The 19,170-nt window shown below is 40.0% G+C and overlaps 1 protein-coding gene across 6 annotated transcripts in view; it reads right to left on the bottom strand.

Annotated features, from left to right (window-relative positions):
* GABRB2 (gamma-aminobutyric acid type A receptor subunit beta2) overlaps positions 1-19,170 on the bottom strand; it is a 160,635-nt gene that overhangs the window by 62,223 nt on the left and 79,242 nt on the right. For all 6 annotated transcript variants that reach the window (XM_072990290.2, XM_072990289.2, XM_078385837.1 and 3 more), the window contains one exon: positions 11,010-11,092. In XM_072990290.2, the coding sequence (XP_072846391.1) occupies positions 11,010-11,092 (83 nt within the window). The remainder of the gene's footprint in view (positions 1-11,009; positions 11,093-19,170) is intronic.

Raw genomic sequence — 19,170 nt, 5'->3', positions numbered from 1 at the left:
GCAAAGGGTATTTATACAGTCATTTACTCTGGGAGGACAACAAAGCTTTCCAAATTACTGTGTAGGAAGTAATATGTAACAAATGCATGAACTTAATCTTCATAATTTATTTATTATCTTTTTGTGCAGAGTTTAACTCCAAAGGTTAGCCTACCTCCTACGCCTGCAGAGACAAAAGGTTAAGTTCTACTAACAGAATCAGCTGCCCTTATCCTAACTTACAATGAATTAGACATAAGCAAGTGTTTAGGTCAAAGGCAGGAAGGTCATGCATGCTGCTTGCTGGTCAGGATAATAAAGAGTCATGTTTGTAGAAGGGCTAGCCATGTTAGTCTGTGCAAGCATTACAGGTGAAAACAAAAGAAAAATAAAGAGTAAAAAAAGACAAAATCATGACGGCACTTTGAAGACTAACTTTTATATTTTTAAAATGTGAGCTTTCATGGACAAGTCCACTTCATCAGACATAAGAGCTGCACGAAAGCTCACATTAAAAAAATAAAATAGAAAAGTTAGTTTTCAAAATGCCACCATGTTTTTGTCTTTTTTTCTCTTTTTCTTTTGTTTTCACCTATAAGAAGAGTAGTGTTTAACTCAAAAGAAATTGTAACCATGTTCTTACAATGCCCAGAGACAGCCCATGGAATTAAATTTCAGGTGAAGAGATTTCTCTTTTACTGAGAAATAAGTCTTTCTGCATTCAGCGGGGCCTGCTCCCCAGATAAGTGCCCATTAAAAATGTATTACAAATCACAAAGAAACAAAAATGACCCCACACCATTGCATCTTTCAATATGGAATGTTTCCACATTGACAGCAAAGCCACGATTGTCTATCTGCACATTGAGATGGCACAGTCTTATGACACAACTACATCCCATCAGCCTCTTCATATTTGAAACAGCTCTTATTTAAGCTGCTTTAGTACCTTGGAAAATATAGCCAAGGGGTTGCTTTTATTGAACAAGGATATCTATTTCTAGCAGAACAAGAAATATCTCCCCACTCAACCATTTTAAAACATTTCCCTCTAGTCTCCTGAGTCTGCAAAAAGCTGTACAGAAAAAAGGATCAGTCAAGGAAACTTTTAAATGCGATAAGACTGTATGTAATCTTATGCAGAGCGTTAAAGAGGGGGAAAACCCATACTTTTGAATCAAAATCTCTTTCATGTTCAATTGGAGAATGAAAAAGCCAATTTTTAGGGCAACCGTTGTTCAGAAGAGCGTATCTGCACGAGTTGTGTTTCTTATCTTAAATAATCCCAAACTCATTTTCTGAATGAAGACAGTTTTGTTTCATTTTAAATGCATATGAGCAAAACTATTTAGCATCATGTGGCCATTTTCCAACAGCTGTCTAATTGTCTGAACAAGCCGAGATACAAGTGGGTCTTTTGTTGACATATGCAGCCACTTCACTCTCATGTTTGCGGCAGGAGAGCTCCTACAACCAGAACATCTTTGGTCAAAGCTCAGGTGAAGCAACTTACAGGTAACCTGTAACCCATTCCTCCCTGGGCTAATGAGTGGCAGGACTGTTAGGATTTTCTTCCCTTTTTATCAGGTGAATGCTACTTTGGGGGGGGGGTCTTTGGAGAAAGAGGGTTCATACCCTTTTGCCATTATTTTTTTCAGTGTTTTTTTCTAACACAAAGGATAATGTATTCGAAATGAGTCATTGACATATTACCCTCAAACCCAATGCAAATATTAATCACGACACATTATAAAATGTCAGAGTAATGACTAATCATGTTATCCATTTTACGTGAGGATTCCAAGCCCTGTAATTAACCGGTTTCAGAATAAGCTGCAACATTAAACCGTCGTTTTAAGTATGTTTTGAGAATCAGAGGTATACAGTACATGAATGTGCTACTTCTGTTTGAAGCGACCATGGCTGATGTTCACTGACAAACTGCTGAATAGATTCATCATCACATTTCTATGTGTCCGTCACAGGAACAACTCCCTCCCACTTACTATTCCTTTTCATGGGAATATTTCAATTTCAGTGACCTGAACCTGTTCCCAATTTATTCCCTTAGACAACTGAAGTCTAGTATTGGGATAGACAAGCTTAGTTTATCTAGATGTAGATAATCTGATACACCACTTTTATGTTTTCACTTTCCTTAATTATGTTGTTTTTAAGCAATTGACCCCTCCACTCTTTAACTATTCTTCACAGGGAGATGTTCCATGTGCATTAAGGTGAATTAAGGCATTATTCAACACAGTGCTGCGAACATCCTTAGAGGGAAACACCTTGCCCTGCACCTTCCGGTTTTGACAATCTTCACAGTGCAAGTAATGAGTCCAAAGATGACAGGTTCCTGCTCATGTGTAGCTCTACACACAAGCAAGAACCCTGAAAACCCTGCTTGCATGTAAAGCTGACATGCAAACAAGGCCACTTTCCTTTTCAGATTCAGTTTTACCATTGCAAAGAGCATGATGACGAAGGGGATGAGGCTAGACAATGCTCTCCTCTAAATATGTTCACACTCCTGGATGGAATAACACCTGAATAAGGCTATGGCCTTTTGTTGATTATTTCAAACAGCAGCTCCTATAAAAGATAACAATTGCTCTGCTTCCCAGGGCTCTCTGCAAAATTTCACCACTCTAGGCAAAGGAAGCAGCTGTTTCTAGCAAAATGGTATACAAAATGATGGCATGGACAAAAAGACTTGGAATAGCAGAATGTTAAGTACAGTAAAAAGGGGGTTATGAGGTAGAAAACAAATAACTAAAATGCATGATGATTATCTTGCTATTTTTTTTGTGGAAGTAAATATGTATTCCAGAATATGTACCGGTTAGGGGGCTTACTGGGCTGGGCAGAAACAGTGACAAAACCCAAGACAGAACAGTAATATGATGTCAAATAATTTGTGGCCATTTAATGAAGTGTTCATAGATGCAGGAGCAGCAGAAGACCTGAGATACAACTTTGCATCAAATCTATCACAGTGGACTGTGACAAATAGGAGAAAAATATATGAACTGTAATCTTCACAGCTATCATCAGATCACTGAACATAACTGTCTACTGGAACAAGATTAGATGAACATTTCCAAAAAATCAACCTAAATTATTCTCTGATCCAATTGCCAATCATGTATCACAGCTTTTAAATAGAGATTGTGTCATCTGAAAACCAGTATCTAACAGATGCACTACAAGGTTTGTTGTTTGTTTATTTATATTTTTAATGAGAGGAAGTGGTGTTCTCTGAACTGCTCAAAAAACATATGTTTGCCTCTAGCACAGAGGCGCATTTGATAACACACAATATTGGAACACAGACATAAAATGGGGGGAATTAATAGAGTGTGAATGCAGGGATCACAAGGCAATAAATTTGGTGCAAAGAACATGTGGGCTAGAGGAGGCTGCACCAAATATTTAGAATTCAGGAAGAAAAAATTCAAAAGTTGAGAAGTTGCTGAAGCTTTAACAGGGACAGGCAACGGTGGCTGTTCAAATGTTGTTAGACTGCAAATCCTGTAATTCCTCACTAGGGGTGATGAGAGCTGCGGTCCGACAATATCTCACCTCTCCCTTATATAATATTGAAAAAAATAAATGAGAAAGAACACAGGCAGAGATGATGACCTAGAATCTAGCAGACCCAAATATGGTCAAAATGTCAATCTTCCCAGTTGGTAAGTATACTGTTTCTTCCATAGATATCTGTATTGTTTTTGTGAATACTAAGTTGTGACACCCATACATTTCATTGTGCTCCTCTTTTTATATACGTATGTCTTCCATTATGTCATCACTCTTATTATTGAGGAGGCCCTCAACACCAAAGGGTAAGTCATCTAATAGATTCGTCCAATATTTCTAAGGACCTTAGCCCAGCATATCCTCTTAAGACTACTGCCACAGACATATTCTTTGCTGCACAATCTGTAGCATGTCTTGTGGAATGTATTCATTGTGAAAGCAAGTAAAAGGGCTTTTTGTTGAAAAGATAAAGCAAACATTTTCTTGTCCTCCGGGAGACTTATTAAAAGAGCATGTATTTTCTCCCACAGGAAACTGTGATAAGCTTCACTGCTACTTGCTAATCGGCCACCGTAATTCCTAGAGTTGCTGTTGAATATATTCCTCTTCCTATTAAATTTGTTTTATGCCCTTCTTTCGTTTCCCTTTAGATTTTGGCTGGGAAGCCTCTACTATTATGGAATTGGGCTGAGGGCTGTTTCAGAAGGAAAGATACTTCTTCCTCTTACACTTTACATAAGTTTTCTATTCTCTTTGAAGTAGGTGATCATGAGGAGGGTTCTTGCCAAGATTCTTTAACCAGATCTGACAAAGTCTGTAGCAGTTTGCCCTGGTTGTAGTATTATGCTGGACTTTCTCAAATACTGGATCAGTCTTTTGAGGAGATGGTCTATGTACCTGTATCTGGAGGGATTTGAATGAGACGGACTTCATCTCGAAGAAGCTGGTACAGGACTGCCCTCTGGCAATGTTGCCTCTAATTTTCCAGAATGCTGTGCAGAGGTTCCGGAAGGGCAAAAACAGTGGCTCAGTGGTGTGCGCCTGATGTAGCCGCCCCGAGTAGACATGGTCTAGAGGGGCGGGGTATAAATTTAATAAATAAATAAATAAATAGTGCTGCATGTGTGCAGCTTAGGGGGAATTGGAAACCCCTTCAATGCAGAAGAGTTCAATGTTGATAGCTAACTGTGCCAAGGTAGACCATGAATTACATGCTGGTATCAGCGATTTGTTCTGTACTGAAGGTCTTGGTGTCAACTGTTTGTGACATGAAAGCATTGAAGAACATCGTGATCTAGATGTGTATTTATAGTTGCTTTAGTTTATTTCATAAGCCCACTGGAGCATGCCTATCACCACCCACATAATATGTTGGCAATGTAAAGAAATAATATGGGGGTACCATTGGTTTATCTCCTCTGAATGAGCTCTCATGGGAAGGTGATTTTGAACAAATCCTAGGCAATGATACTCTCCCAATGTACCATTGTCGGTGGTCTTAAAACCAACCTTGAGTGGCATTTTGAGGTTTTGTGATGGACATTTGGACCACGTTCTTCTGTCTCACACCAGTTCTATTGAGGTCAGGAGAACTGAACTCTCCTCTGCCTAATACTGTCATTTCTGGCTAGCAGTTGCTCTTCAAGGTTTCAGGAAGGATTTTTTTCCTAGCTCCATCTGGGAATCCCTGTTATTCCCTGATTCTCCCCATCCTTGTAGTAACTATGCCTGATTGTGCTTATCTTTTGAAATCAGACAATAGTGGATATGTTCAGGTGGCAACACATACTATTACTTCTCTCTCCTGCACCAACCAACCCACATTTTAGGTTATACTGTGAAATGTGTGTGGTTTTCAATTCTGTATCTTAGAATTCAACCCTATACACAGTCCTGTAATGGTTACATCCAGTTAGAGATGTAGAGGCTTGCATTAAACCACCAGGGAGAGAAATGTCAAAGCAAGGGAACCATGGGGTTTTTTTGGGGAGGCGGCGGCGGCGAAACAAGGAAGGCTACACTTGAAATCCTAAACTGTTCTTTAAATGTACACAGTCAGATCAACAATCCATAGCCACCATTAACAGACTGTGACCCCCCCTCCTCCCATTTATGCCAAGTCTTATTTTGTCCTTAGTTTCTTGTGGTGTAAATTCTGAATGTCAATGGCAATTATTGGTTAAATTTTACACCACTCTCCCTACCCTGTAATCTGCTTTGAAGAGCTCTCCTGCCTTCGTTTTTTGTGAAATCTGCTTGGCGTCATTTTTCTGCAAAGTTAAGGATTACGGCTCTTAGGAACCTGGAATGTAAGATCTACCTTGCTAAGCTGGATGTGGTCAAACAGGAGATGGCAAGGAGAAACATTGACATCCTGGGCGTCAGTGAACTAAAATGGACGAGAATGGGCGAATTCAGTTCAGACTATTAACATATCTACTACTGTGGGCAAGAATCCCGTAGAAGAAATGGAGTACCCCTCGTAGTCAACAAAACAGTGGGAAAAGCTATACTGGGGTACGATCTCAAAAATGATAGAATGATTTCAATACGAATCCAAGGCACAACTTTCCACATCATAGTAATCCAAGTTTATGCACCAATCACCCATGCTGAAGAGGCTGAGACTGACCAATTCTATAAAGACTTACAACAACACCTAGAACTGACATCAAAGAAAGACGTTCTTCTCATTCTAGGGGCTTGGAATGCTAAAGTAGGGGGTCAAGAGATAAAAGGAACAACAGGTAAGTTTGGCCTTGGAGTTCCAAATGAAGCAGGGCAAAGGTTAATAGAGTTTTGTCAAGAGAACAAGCTGGTCATCACAAACACTCATTTCCAACAACACAAAAGGCAACTCTACACATGGACCTCACCAGATGGGCAATACCAAAATCAGATTGATTATGTTCTCTGCAGCCAAAGACGGAGAAGCTCTATAGAGTCAGCAAAAACAAGACCTGGAGCTGACTTTGGCTCTGATCATCAGCTTCTCGTAGCAAAATTCAAGCTTAAACTGAAGAGAGTAGGAAAAACCACTGGGCTAGTCGGGTAGAATCTAAACTAAATCCCTTATGAATACATAGTAGAAGTGAAGAACAGATTTAAGGAATTAGATTTGGTGGACAGATTTGTGTTCTCCCCCTTCTTTTTTCTCCCCCCATATTCCTCTTTACCTTCTGTACTCCTTACCATATCTTAAGTTGTTAATTAAAAAAAGGTATTTGACCAAACTCCGGGAGACAGTGGAAGATAGGAGGGCCTGCCGTGCTCTGGTCCATGGGGTCACGAAGAGTTGGACATGACTTAACGACTAAACTACAACAGCAAAATGCAATTCAAGAATACTTTCAAATATTCTTTTAGTTGTTATTTATGTATTCCTAAATACCGCCGAAGAATTGATGCCTTTGAATTGTGGTGCTGGAGGAGGCTCTTGAGAGTCCCCTGGACTGCAAGGAGAACGAACCTATCAATTCTAAAGGAAATCAACCCTGAGTGCTCACTGGAAGGACACATCCTGAAGCTGAGGCTCCAATACTTTGGCCATCTCATGAGAAGAGAGGACTCCCTGGAAAAGACCCTGATGTTGGGAAAGTGTGACGGCAAGAGGAGAAGGGGACGACAGATGATGAGATGGTTGGACAGTGTCACCGAAGCAACCAACATGAATCTGACCCAACTCCGGGAGGCAGTGGAAGACAGGAGGGCATGGCGTGCTCTGGTCCATGGGGTCACGAAGAGTCGGACACGACTAAACGAACGAACGAACGAAATATACTTTCCAGAAGGCATCTTTGGAACTGCTTTATGACCTAATTCACCTACTTGGGAAAATACTGCATTCCCTTTACATGCAGAAACTTAGTACCAAACCAAATTAAATGTCGGACACTCCATCCTGCTGGTACTATGCATTAAAAAATATGGAAATATTACTCATAAACTGTATTGGTTCTTTCTTACATAGAAGTGAATGGAAGGAATATTTATTCTCTCCTAACATTTCATGTTACTTTTTAAAATTTAAGTCATTATTGCTGCATTAGAAACAACCACAGTATCACATGATCCAGCTAACAATCTTTACTACTGTAATTCCATGTTTGTTTCCATCTCTTGCTAGTGATATACCATATACCCAAATAATCATAAATATAAAGATATAATCAAGGGCAACAATTGTTATTTAGTAAAAGCACAGTGAAATACCGAACACATACATTAGATATGAAACAACAGGAAATAACAAAGATGCTTGGCTAAAAGCCTAAGTGAGCTCCAGTACAAATCAACACATATACACAGCTGATGATATCACTTATAAGCTTGTTGAAGATGGTTTTCACAGATAAATCCCTACAGAAATTTGCTGATGGCCCACCAATAGAGACTGTTACAATTTCTGAACACTTTCAGGGCAGCACTATTTGCTGACATGCTGCTAACATCTGGTGGGCTCCTAATTTGGAACACTTCTGCCCAACAACTCAAGACATATTTGTCTGGTTCTGCATTGTTCCCGACAGCATTTGATTGATCTGACTGTATTGTGTTATGCCTTATTTTGTGACCTTAGATTTAAAAATAAAAAGCAGTATTTCAACTTTCTAATATAGTATAAATAGATGACATGCATTGCTTGCTATCTGAAATAGGTGGTTTTAGGTATGTTACATATGTCCTGTCTATGGTATTAGCAAAGATCTCAGTAGCTATATTCAAGTCATGGAACTTTTTAACCTCTGAGACTTGGATGGCCTTTTCTATTTTCCCCACATATTTTGTTTTAATTATTAAAATAAGCAGATTCAATCTGCAGGGGGCTTTGGAATTCTAAACCAGAGGACTCTCTACATCCAAACTTTGATGCTGTCACTATTCTAAACAACCCATTTAGCCATCACTTTATTAATAAGAGTGATGGTATTACTGTACTCATTTTAAGGGGTAGCTCTGCTTTCCATCAGTACATAAACTGTAAACTAGAGTATTATTTATTTATTTATTTATTTATTTATTTATTTATTTATTTATTTATTTATTTATTTAACTTATACGCCGCCCACACTACCCGAAGGTCTCTGGGCGGCTTACAGCATTTAAAATACAATAAAAAGGCAAAATAAAAGGGCAAAATAATTAAAATGCAATTAAAATATATATTCTAAAAATTGCCATCAGACCCACATTTGATGTTATCACTCACAATCTGTAACACATATCACCACGTTGCTGATAAACACTGAAGTGAAAGGAGAAAATCTTCACCCTTACTACAGTACTTAGATTAATGAATCTATGTGAAGAGGGAGTATTAAGCAGTGATAAAACCATATTCAGGAATCCCCCACCTGTGCCCCAACAGATATGAACAACAAATATGAAAACTGAAAATAGTGCAGGTAGGCACAGGCAGTGCTCCTTCGACAAGGTTATGAGTGATATCATGAACTATTTATATGTGCTGGTTCATACTAAAGCTCATTTGGGCTTTTGGCCAAATACCTGTGTTGGTTTGTTCCTGTCAATGCTTGGATTCAGCATGGAAATATATCACATAAAAAACAAAGTCCCTGTTTTGCATATGCAGAGTAGGTATTGCTAAAGCTTGGTGGTCTTAATAAATACATGACAATGAGGAAAGAAGGAGGTCTGAACCAATGGGTCAACCTATCTATTTGTATAGCTCAGTTTACCAGTTATGTGCAATTATGTGGGTGATGCTGTTCCTTGTTCTCTTTAACTGCTGGTTCAAATATCTGTAAGTTGCTTAACGCTGATGGGCTTGAGCAGTACAAAGATTAACACATGAATTTGCTTGTGTTGCCCTGTATCTTAGACACCACGGTCTTTTTTCCAGAAACAGAGATGATGTTGGATGGCAATAAATATGTGGCAGCAGACATTGCTGAGAAACAGGTGCTGTAATGGTAGAGATGCTGTTACATTACAGATGTGAGAATACAGAGGAAGTCACATTGAGTGTGATTTTGCTTGGACCATTCCACATGACCATTCTCCAAAAATAAAAATGTCCAAGAAGGGATAAATAACTCCTCTAAAACACACGAGAAAAACTGCACTAGAATTAGGAGAACCAAATTGTCTGGAAAGTTGATCAGAGCATCCTGGCCAGCTGTACAGCCTTGGTCAGTGCAGTGACAGTTAGTAACAATTCTCAAACATTTGCAGAAAATACTTGCTTCAGTTGAATCGGTTTAAAAAATGTTTTATCAGTTTAAAACAATTTTACTTGCAGCATCTGCACCTGCTAAAACTGTGGTATTATAATAGCATTCTCTCCTATGTTCAGAAATGGATTCAGCTATATAGAGCTAAGGGTATACGCTTCAAACCGGAGCAAAATGGAATATTTACTCAACTTAAATTAGAAGTAGTGGTTGGAATTGGGGCAACAGTAGGACTACTATAAACTGCTGGTTTCATATTACAGGGAAAGTACATCTGTGTACACATGCACACACACATGCACACCACAGGCCAGTGACGGTGAACCTTTTTGGGCCCGAGTGCCTGAAATGAAAAAAAAAATAAAAATAAACCCAGCGGGTGGAGGAATGAGAAGTGGCGGCAGAAGGGGGAACCCTGGGCATGGAGGTGGCTCAAGACCCCACTCCAGATCCACCAGCTGCTCCGGATCCTGGCTCGCGGCCTGTCAAACGCCAGCATCATGGCTGCAGCTGCCTCCTCAAGTTTGGCTGCAGGGGGAAGTAGCAATCCGGCAACATATGGCTCGCGTACCCGCAGAGAGGGCTCTGTGTGCCAGCTGTGGCACGCGTGCCATAGGTTTGCATCACTGCCATAGGGTAATCCAACATCCTCCCATTCTGCAAACTGTGTCACCAGGTTCAGCCAACCCACAGAGCACATCACTTAACTCACTGTGTGCAATATTTATAAAACAATAAATATTTATACATTTATAAAACAAATGTTTCATGTACTGGTATAGAAAATATCACAATTGCAATTTAAACACTAGAAATGACCAGACATTACAAATGAGTACAGAAAGCTAGGAAATCACAATGAAATTAAGCACATATAATATTGACATCACAGTTTCACAGGTGTGACATACTCATAAATTCTGTGACAAATGTAAACCCTTCCTTTAAAAAAATTGAAACAGCCAAGCAGTTTGGTAGTAGCGGAGGGGAACAACTTGATTGCAGCCTTTGTGCTCCTTGCGTAAAACTCCAAAAGAGCATACTAAGGGGTTGGGGGGCTCACCTCTGAAACCAAAATCTGTCCATCAACTTGCAAAATAAATTCCTCTAATCCTTGTGCCACAAATTACTAATCCATCTGCAAAGCCGAATTTGTTTTATGTGTTTAAAAGGATCAAAATCTCATCAGACCAAAAAACAAAAACCAAACAAAATAACATAGGGCTGGACATGTGGAAAAATGATAAATGTCTGAATAGGGTTGATTATGCACGATATACGGAACGTACTTACAGCTCTCTATTTCTAATGTGCAGTTTTGTTCATCCAGAGGGTATCTTCGTAAATCCATCATACAAGCAGCTGTTGTTGTAATTCTAGAAAATGAGTACACAAAGGATACATTTAATGGATTTTGTAGAAACTGACTGAAATGCAGGTAAAAGACTAGATGGATTGAGCCACTCCACACTCTTATTACTCTCACCTTAGCTTTTGCAAGAGAGCTATCCACCATTCACTTAATATCAGAACATACTAAATGCACTGTTTGGTTTTTTTTTTTGTTTGTTTGTTTGTTTGTTTCAAAAGGGACCAGGGATTTATTTCTAAAGTCACAGAGGCATGAAGTTGGAAGAGGCCTATAAGGTCATTGAATCCAACTTCGTGCTCAGTGCAGGAACACAATTTAGTCTTTCTCTCATATTTTCTAGATGCTTAAAAGCCAATAGCAAGGAAGGAAGGAAGGAAGGAAGGAAGGAAGGAAGGAAGGAAGGAAGGAAGGAAGGAAGGAAGGAAGTCCAATCCAAGACAGCCTGTCTCACACACAACAATAACGAAAAAGAATCATCTGGAAGAGTCCTCTCATACCTTTGCAGGCAACCTTTGACCTAAGTGACCTCAAAGGCTAAGATGACCAAATCTAGGTCTGTGTGGTCATCCATCATTTCTCTGTGATGTTGAAGAGACTGCTAAAAGCTTGGTAGAATAAGGCTCAGCACTACTTAAGTAATAGTGTTAAAATGATACTTAAGCAATAGTGTTAAAATGATGCTTAAGCATTAATGTTAAGTAACATAAAGCTGTTCCAGACATAAATTCCCCTTCAAGCACCAATCATGCCAGAATTTCTCTGGACATACCAAGGATGTTCACCTTATTCTGCTTTCTACTGCTTCTTTTGTTTCTTTTCCTGGACCTCTTTAACCCCCAAGAGGCAGTGTGGTACAGTGGATAGAGTGACAGACCAGTACTCAGTAGACATAAGTTTGAATATCCAGTTCATCATGGAAACTCGCTAAGGTTTGGCACCGAGAAAACCATTCATTAATCAGTTCACATCCCTTGAAAATCATATAGGGTTCCAGTAATTTGGAAGCAATTTGAAGGCACACAACAAACAGTTTTTACCCTGCTCAAATATCTGGTTTACATATAATTCCTCTTTGATCTTGGAGACAAGAATTTCACTTTATGGCCTCCCAGCTCAGTGTGAAGTTGTTGTTTTTTAAATCCTAAAACTACCTACCTTTTCCAACCCAAAGAAGATAATACCACAGTACTTCTGCAAGCTTCAACAAGGTCATGCAAATTTCAGGAAGTAGTTGTGTAGTTTGGCACTTCTTGCTGAAGATCTTTGGTAGACCAAGCAGCAAGGTATTCTGGAAGCCCCCACCCACCCCAATAGCTAAGGATGCTTTTCTTTTTAATCAAGCACTGTCCTGAGTGCCCACAAAAGAGAGGAAGTCACAAAAGGGGGGGGGGCAATTAGACTTCAAAACAACCACTCCATGTCTCATCCTAACCCCCCCCCCCAAGACACACTTTTGATCTTCTTAAGCGCCTGTGGACTCAAATTTCAGCAGATCCTATGATCTGGAGGTTAAGACATGCAATTGCATGACAAAACAATGCAGTACAATGCAATGAAATGGCCCTTCCTGGTAGAACTTTCAGCTAAATTACCAGTTAAATGCACCATGATTTTAAATTGTTGTTACTGTTTAGTTGTTAAGTCATGTCCGATTCTTTGTGACCCCATGGACCAGAGCACGCCAGGCCCTTCTGTCTTCCACTGCCTCCCAGAGTTGGGTCAGATTCATGTTGGTTGCTTCGGTGACACTGTCCAACCACCTCGTCCTCTGTCGTCCCCTTATCCCCTTGCCCTCACACTTTCCCAACATCAGGGTCTTTTCCAGAGAGTCTTATCTTCTCATGAGAGGCCAAAGTATTGGAGCCTCAGCTTCAGGACCTGTCCTTCCAGGGTTGATTTCCTTCAGAATGGATAGGTTTGTTTCCTTGCAGTCCAGGACTCTCAAGAATCTCCTCCAGCAACACAATTAAATGCAATGATTTTAAATACTGTGATAATTAGCCATCATGGATGTATAGTGCTACAACAGCTCTTTGGGATGAGCATTTCTGGTGGGTGGGCAGGTGCCTATTGTATAAAAATACACCAATAATTTTATGATGAGGCTTCTTTTTGAAGTCCTTATTGAAAATTTGTTTCTTTATAAAGTTTTGGTATCATCGTAGGTCAGTTTATCCAAGACTTTTTCCTCAGTTTAAACAATCCCAATTATTTCAGGTTACGGGGCTCATAAAAACACAGGATGGAGTTTTGGAGTTAAACCACATTTAAGGCAAAAATCCTTTTTCTCTTCCTGGCATGCACATATTTCAGAGACAAGAGGCTGAAATCTCAGACATGCAAACAGCACCACTTTATATCCCAACTGAGCAATTATGAAACAAAAGCAATCTAATCTGCCAAAGATAGATTGAAGCAAGCTCATGTAAAAAATAAACACAGAGACTTTTTCTCCCTACCCATCTTCTATAGGTGGAAGCAAGGTCTTGCTCAGTGAGTCTTTTGTTCACTGAACTGATAGTCTTCTATTTCAGTCATATACTTCAGCATATCAGTGGGAGGATTTATATCATCAAATGCATCTTTATTTTAAAAATCTGCTCGTATAGAAAACTAGGAATATGAAGAAAGGATTCTCAACAAACTGTCTCACATTGCCTGCATTTAGTTCTATGTGTGTACAATGATGTTTCAGACAGAAACTGGACAATCCATGAGCAACTTTACTACTTTATTTGCTGCTGGTGAAAACAAGGATATGTACATTTATGAGTTGAAACTAGTGTCACTACTACTATGATCTCCAAAATCACATAAAAATAATCCTTTGCAGAAAACCCATGTTTGCCAGGTTTTTTTTATTTGTGTCAACCGTAAGCCTACGCGAGCAATACATGATAAACATAAGAAATAGAACTTTAAAAAAAATTCAGGAATAATTATATCAGCTGCAATATATGTCAGATATAAAACATAGCTACAATTAAAGGACTAAAATACGTATTGCTGATTTTATTATGATTTTTGTTTCTTTGCAACTGATGCCAATTTCTCTAGAGTGGCAACTCGACCTGCTGTCTCACTGCTGCTTTGCCTAGACAAAGTATTCCGCTATCTCTTTCTCTCTCTGAAAGTTGCATGCTTTGATGAGGGAACAGCATGTATTTCAATCTAATTGTGGGATTTTTTCTCTCTCCCACCCACAAACTTCATTTCTGTGTATTGAAGATTATTGGAGGTGGAGTCTGGGCTAGGAGACAGAAAAATATACATTGCGAAAAAAATCCAATTAAAGTTATAGCAAGTAGCAATGCACTTATGGTGGGGGGAGAAATCACATAATGAAAACAAGTCTAGAGCATAATTGTGGTTCAAATCACAATTTAAATTAATATGATTTAAATCAAATCCATCCTTCTCAAAATATCATGAAATATGCTTTTTTTAAAACATAGGAAACCTCATTGACCTTGATGAGAACATCTGCACTAACTCAATGCATTTACTACTACTAGGCATGAGGAAGGAATTGCCCTGAGTTGTATCAAGGCAAACAAGTACAATAGCAGGATTTTACTAATTGCATTCCGCTGATATCTTTGGAAGAGCAGATGAAATTAACTCTTAAATCCCTACAAAAATGCAAAATTGCAAGCAGAACTTTATACCTATTTATTTATAGTGAAACTTTACACACCACCCAACAGCAGAGCTCCCAGCATCTAGCACTGATCCACAGACCATGTAACTATGCTAAACACGTGAAGGGCCATAATTTCACATGGAAAACACTTGGGATTTACAGTGACATCCACAGATGGCAAGGTTTACTACAAAACACAACACCCAGTTGCTGTTTTTTTTACCATGGGAACAGACTGTGAGAAATGTTCTGCTAAATTGTTTTGTGCTGTCAAGTCAGAACTGACTTATAACGACCCAAATAGGGCTTTCAAGGTAAGTGAGATATTTAAGTGGTTTTACAAGTTCCACTTCCCCAGTGAGTTTCTATGGCCAAGTGGGGATTCAGACCCGAACTTTGCAGTCCATCCCTCTATCTAAGACACCACAAAATTAGAGGTGGAAAATTTCCTTGGAAGCCAATTTTCTCAGTTGGCTAACTTCCCAAGGGCCACAGAAATGGATTAAAGAGCTTTATCTACTGCTGCAGTACAGCAGTAGTTAAACTGCTGTACTGCAGCCAAAAAACTGTGCTCACACCCCGGCATTCACTCTCAGGTAGGCGGCTCAAGCTTGACTCAGCCTTCTATTCTTATGCAGTTGGTAAAATGAGTACCCAGCTTGCTGGGGGCGGGGGGGGGCAATGTGTAGCCCGAATAATTAACTTGTAAACTGTCCAGAGACAGCTTTGCTTTTTTTTCCTTTTTCTTAAAGAGGAACTGCTTTCAGTTATGAGCTGTATTTTGTCCACCCCTATTCTAAATGCAGATATTCTAGTCCATTTTACCAAGATTAGTTGCCATAACAAAAGCCATCCAACTAATTTCCATTTAATTCAATACCAGGAACCATACATTCTAGAACCAGAACTTCTCACACAAAGGGTTAAAGAGTGAAGAATAAAGAATTAGGCAGCACATTGCATTCAAACTTGTGTAACACATCTCAGAGTAGCGTGATGTCTCTTCACCCTTCATGCTGTTGAGAAACATACAGTATTATACTGTCAGGGAAAGGAAGAGGATGTGAAAGTGATCCATCAAACTCAGTCAGAACTTGCAAAACCCTTTGGCACTGAAGCACCATAACCAACCAGCTAACCAGAGAGAGGGGGAAGGGGAAGAACTGACACCAAAGAAAGATGTTCTTGTCACTACAGGGGACAGGAATGCTAAAATAGGGAGTCAAGAGATAAAACAAACAACAGGTAAGTTTGGACTTGGAGTTCAAAATGAACCAGGGCAAAGACTAATCGCGTTTTGTCAAGAGAACGAGCTGGTCATCACAAACACTCTTTTCCAGCAACACAAGAGGCAACATCACCAGATGGGCAATACCGAAATCAGATTGATTATGTTCTCTGCAGCCAAAGATGGAGAAGCTGTATACAGTCAGCAAAAACAAGACCTGGAGCTGATTGTGGCTCTGATCATCAGCTTCTTGTAGCAAAACTCAAGCTTAAACTGAAGAAAGTAGGAAAAACCACTGGGCTAGTCGGATAGAATCTAAACTAAATGCCTTATGAATACATAGTAGAAGTGAAGAACAGATTTAAGGAATTAGATTTGGTGGACAGAGTGCCTGAAGAACTATGGATGGAAGCTCGTAACATTATACAGGATGAAGCAACAAAAACCATCCCAAAGAAAAGGAAAGGCAAGAAAGCAAAGTGGCTGTCCAACGAGGCCTTAGAAATAGCAGAGAAGAGAAGGGAAACAAAAAGCAAGGGAGATAGGGAAAGTTACAGAAAATGGAATGCAAACTTCCAAAGAATAGCAAGGAGAGACAAGAGGGCCTTCTTAAATGAACAGTGCAAAGAAATAGAGGAAAAGAATAGAAAGGGAAAAACCAGAAATCTGTTCAAGAAAATTGGAGATATTAAAGGAACATTTTGTGCAAAGATGGACATGATAAAGGACAAAAATTGAGCCAGACATCCTGCAGATTGAAGTCAAGTGGGCCTTAGAAAGAATGGCTAACAACACGGTCAGTGGAGCTGATGGCATTCCAGTTGAACTATTTAAAGTCTTAAAAGATAGCGCTGTTAAGGTGCTACACTCAATATGCCAGCAAGTTTGGAAAACTCAGCAGTGGCCAGCAGATTGGAAAAGATCAGTCTACATCCCAATCCCAATGAAGGGCAGTGGCAAAGAATACTCCAACTACCGTACAATTGCACTCATTTCACACGCCAGCAATGTTATGCTCAAAATTCTACAAGGTAGGCTTCAGCAGTATGTGGACCGAGAACCCCCAGAAGTACAAGCTGGATTATGCACTGGATTATGGAGAAAGCCAGAGAGTTCCAGAAAAACATCTACTTCTGCTTCATTGACTATGCAAAAAGCCTGTGACTGTGGACCATAGCAAACTATGGCAAGTCCTCAAAGAAATGGGAGTGCCTGACCACCTTATCTATCTCCTGAGAAATCTATATATGGGACAGGAAGCAACAGTTAGAACTGGATATGGAATAACTGATTGGTTCAAAATTGGGAAAGGAGTACGCCAAGGCTGTATCTTGTCCCTCGGCTTATTTAACTTATATGCAGAATTCATCATGTGAAAGGCAGGACTGGATGAATCCCAAGCCAGAATTAAGATTGCCAGAAGAAATATCAACAACCTCAGATATGCAGATGATACCACTCTGATGGTAGAAAGTGAGGAGGAATTAAGGAATCTCTTAATGAGGGTGAAGGAGGAGAGCTCAAAAATGGTCTGAAGTGCAACATCAAAAACAAACAAAAAACCCACAAAACTAAGATTTTGGACACTGGTCCCATCACCTCCTGGCAAATAAAAGGGGAAGATATGGAGGCAGTGACAGATTTTACTTTCTTGGGCTCCATGATCACTGCAGATGGTGACAGCAGCCACAAAATTAAAAGACACCTGCTTCTTGGGAGGAAAGGGATGACAGACCTAGACAGCATCTTAAAAAGCAGAGACATCACCTTGCAGACAAAGGTCCGCATAGTCAAAGCTATGGTTTTTCCTGTAGTGATATACAGAAATGTGAGCTGGACCATAAAGAAGGATGACCACCGAAAAATTGATGCTTTTGAATTGTGGTGCTAGAGGAGACTCTTGAGACTCCACTGGACTGCAAGGAGAACAAACATATCCATTCTAAAGGAAATCAACCCTGAGTGCTCACTGGAAGGACAGATCCTAAAGTTGAGGCTCTAATACTTCAGCCATCAAATGAGAAGAGAAGATTCCCTGGAAAAGACCCTGATGTTGGGAAAGAGTGAAGGCAAGAGGAGAAGGGGACAACAAAGGACGAGATGGTTGGACAGAAGCTGCCAACATGAATTTGACCCAACTCCAAGAGGCAGTGGAAGACAGGAGGGCCTGGCGTGCTCTGGTCCATGGGGTCACGAAGAGTCGGACATGACTAAACAACAACAACGGATCATTCTACTATACAAAATTATTTTCTGCACTTAATTGCATATTTTTTTGGAATCTTTATCAAGAGCCTTCCATACACAATGACTAAGCGCTGGTGACTTTCACATCTGAAACAGTAACCAAAGCTGTGTATTTGTCGCAGTGCTCCCTGTTCACTCCTGCTTCTTGGAAGCAGGCCTGTTTTGCGACAGCTGGGGAGGGCTGGCAGCCACTCCAGTTATAATATATGGAAATCTGGGGAGAAAACTAGGTAAAGGTAAAGGTTCCCCTTGACAATTTTTGTCCAGTAGTGTTCGACTCTAGGGGGCGGTGCTCATCCCCATCTCCAAGCCATAGAGCCAGCGTTTTGTCGGAAGACAATCTTCCGTGGTCACATGGCCAGTGTGACTTAGACACAGAACGCTGTTACCTTCCCACCGAGGTGGTCCCTATTTATCTACTTGCGTTTGCATGCTTTCGAACTGCTAGGTTGGCGGGAGCTGGGACAAGCGACGGGCGCTCACTCCGTCGTGTGGATTCCATCTTATGACTGCTGGTCTTCTGACCCTGCAGCACACAAAGGCTTCTGCGGTTTAGCCCACAGCGCCACCACGTTCCATCAGGGGAGAAAACTGCCTTGTGATTAATTTCTGTGCTGCATATAGAGTGATCAGCTTTTGGAGGGGGGAATGGTTATGGGTTTTAGTACTGTATTTTCCTCTTTTCTTTAATTTGCTACCTGTTGTATAATTGAGGAGAATTCTGTTTCCATGTCTCTTGGGGTAGTGGTGATGGTGGAAATTATATTTCAGAGTTTCCCCTCATGAATTAGGATAAAGGGAGGCATTTAACAGACTGTAAATTACAGTGACATTCATCTAAATAGAGATGCTTACAAAATCTCTCCATCTGACTTTCTTCCCAGATTTAGGGGCTCTAAATTATCCCATCATGTTTCTGGAGTGGCAATGATGGGTTAGCGAGCTACGTACATTGTCTTTCTAG

The sequence above is a fragment of the Pogona vitticeps genome, chromosome 2 (genome assembly GCF_051106095.1).
Source record: "Pogona vitticeps strain Pit_001003342236 chromosome 2, PviZW2.1, whole genome shotgun sequence".
In the NCBI taxonomy this organism is placed as follows: domain Eukaryota; kingdom Metazoa; phylum Chordata; class Lepidosauria; order Squamata; family Agamidae; genus Pogona; species Pogona vitticeps.
Note: the sequence above shows the minus strand (reverse complement) of the source record. Positions and strands in the feature narration are given on the sequence as shown.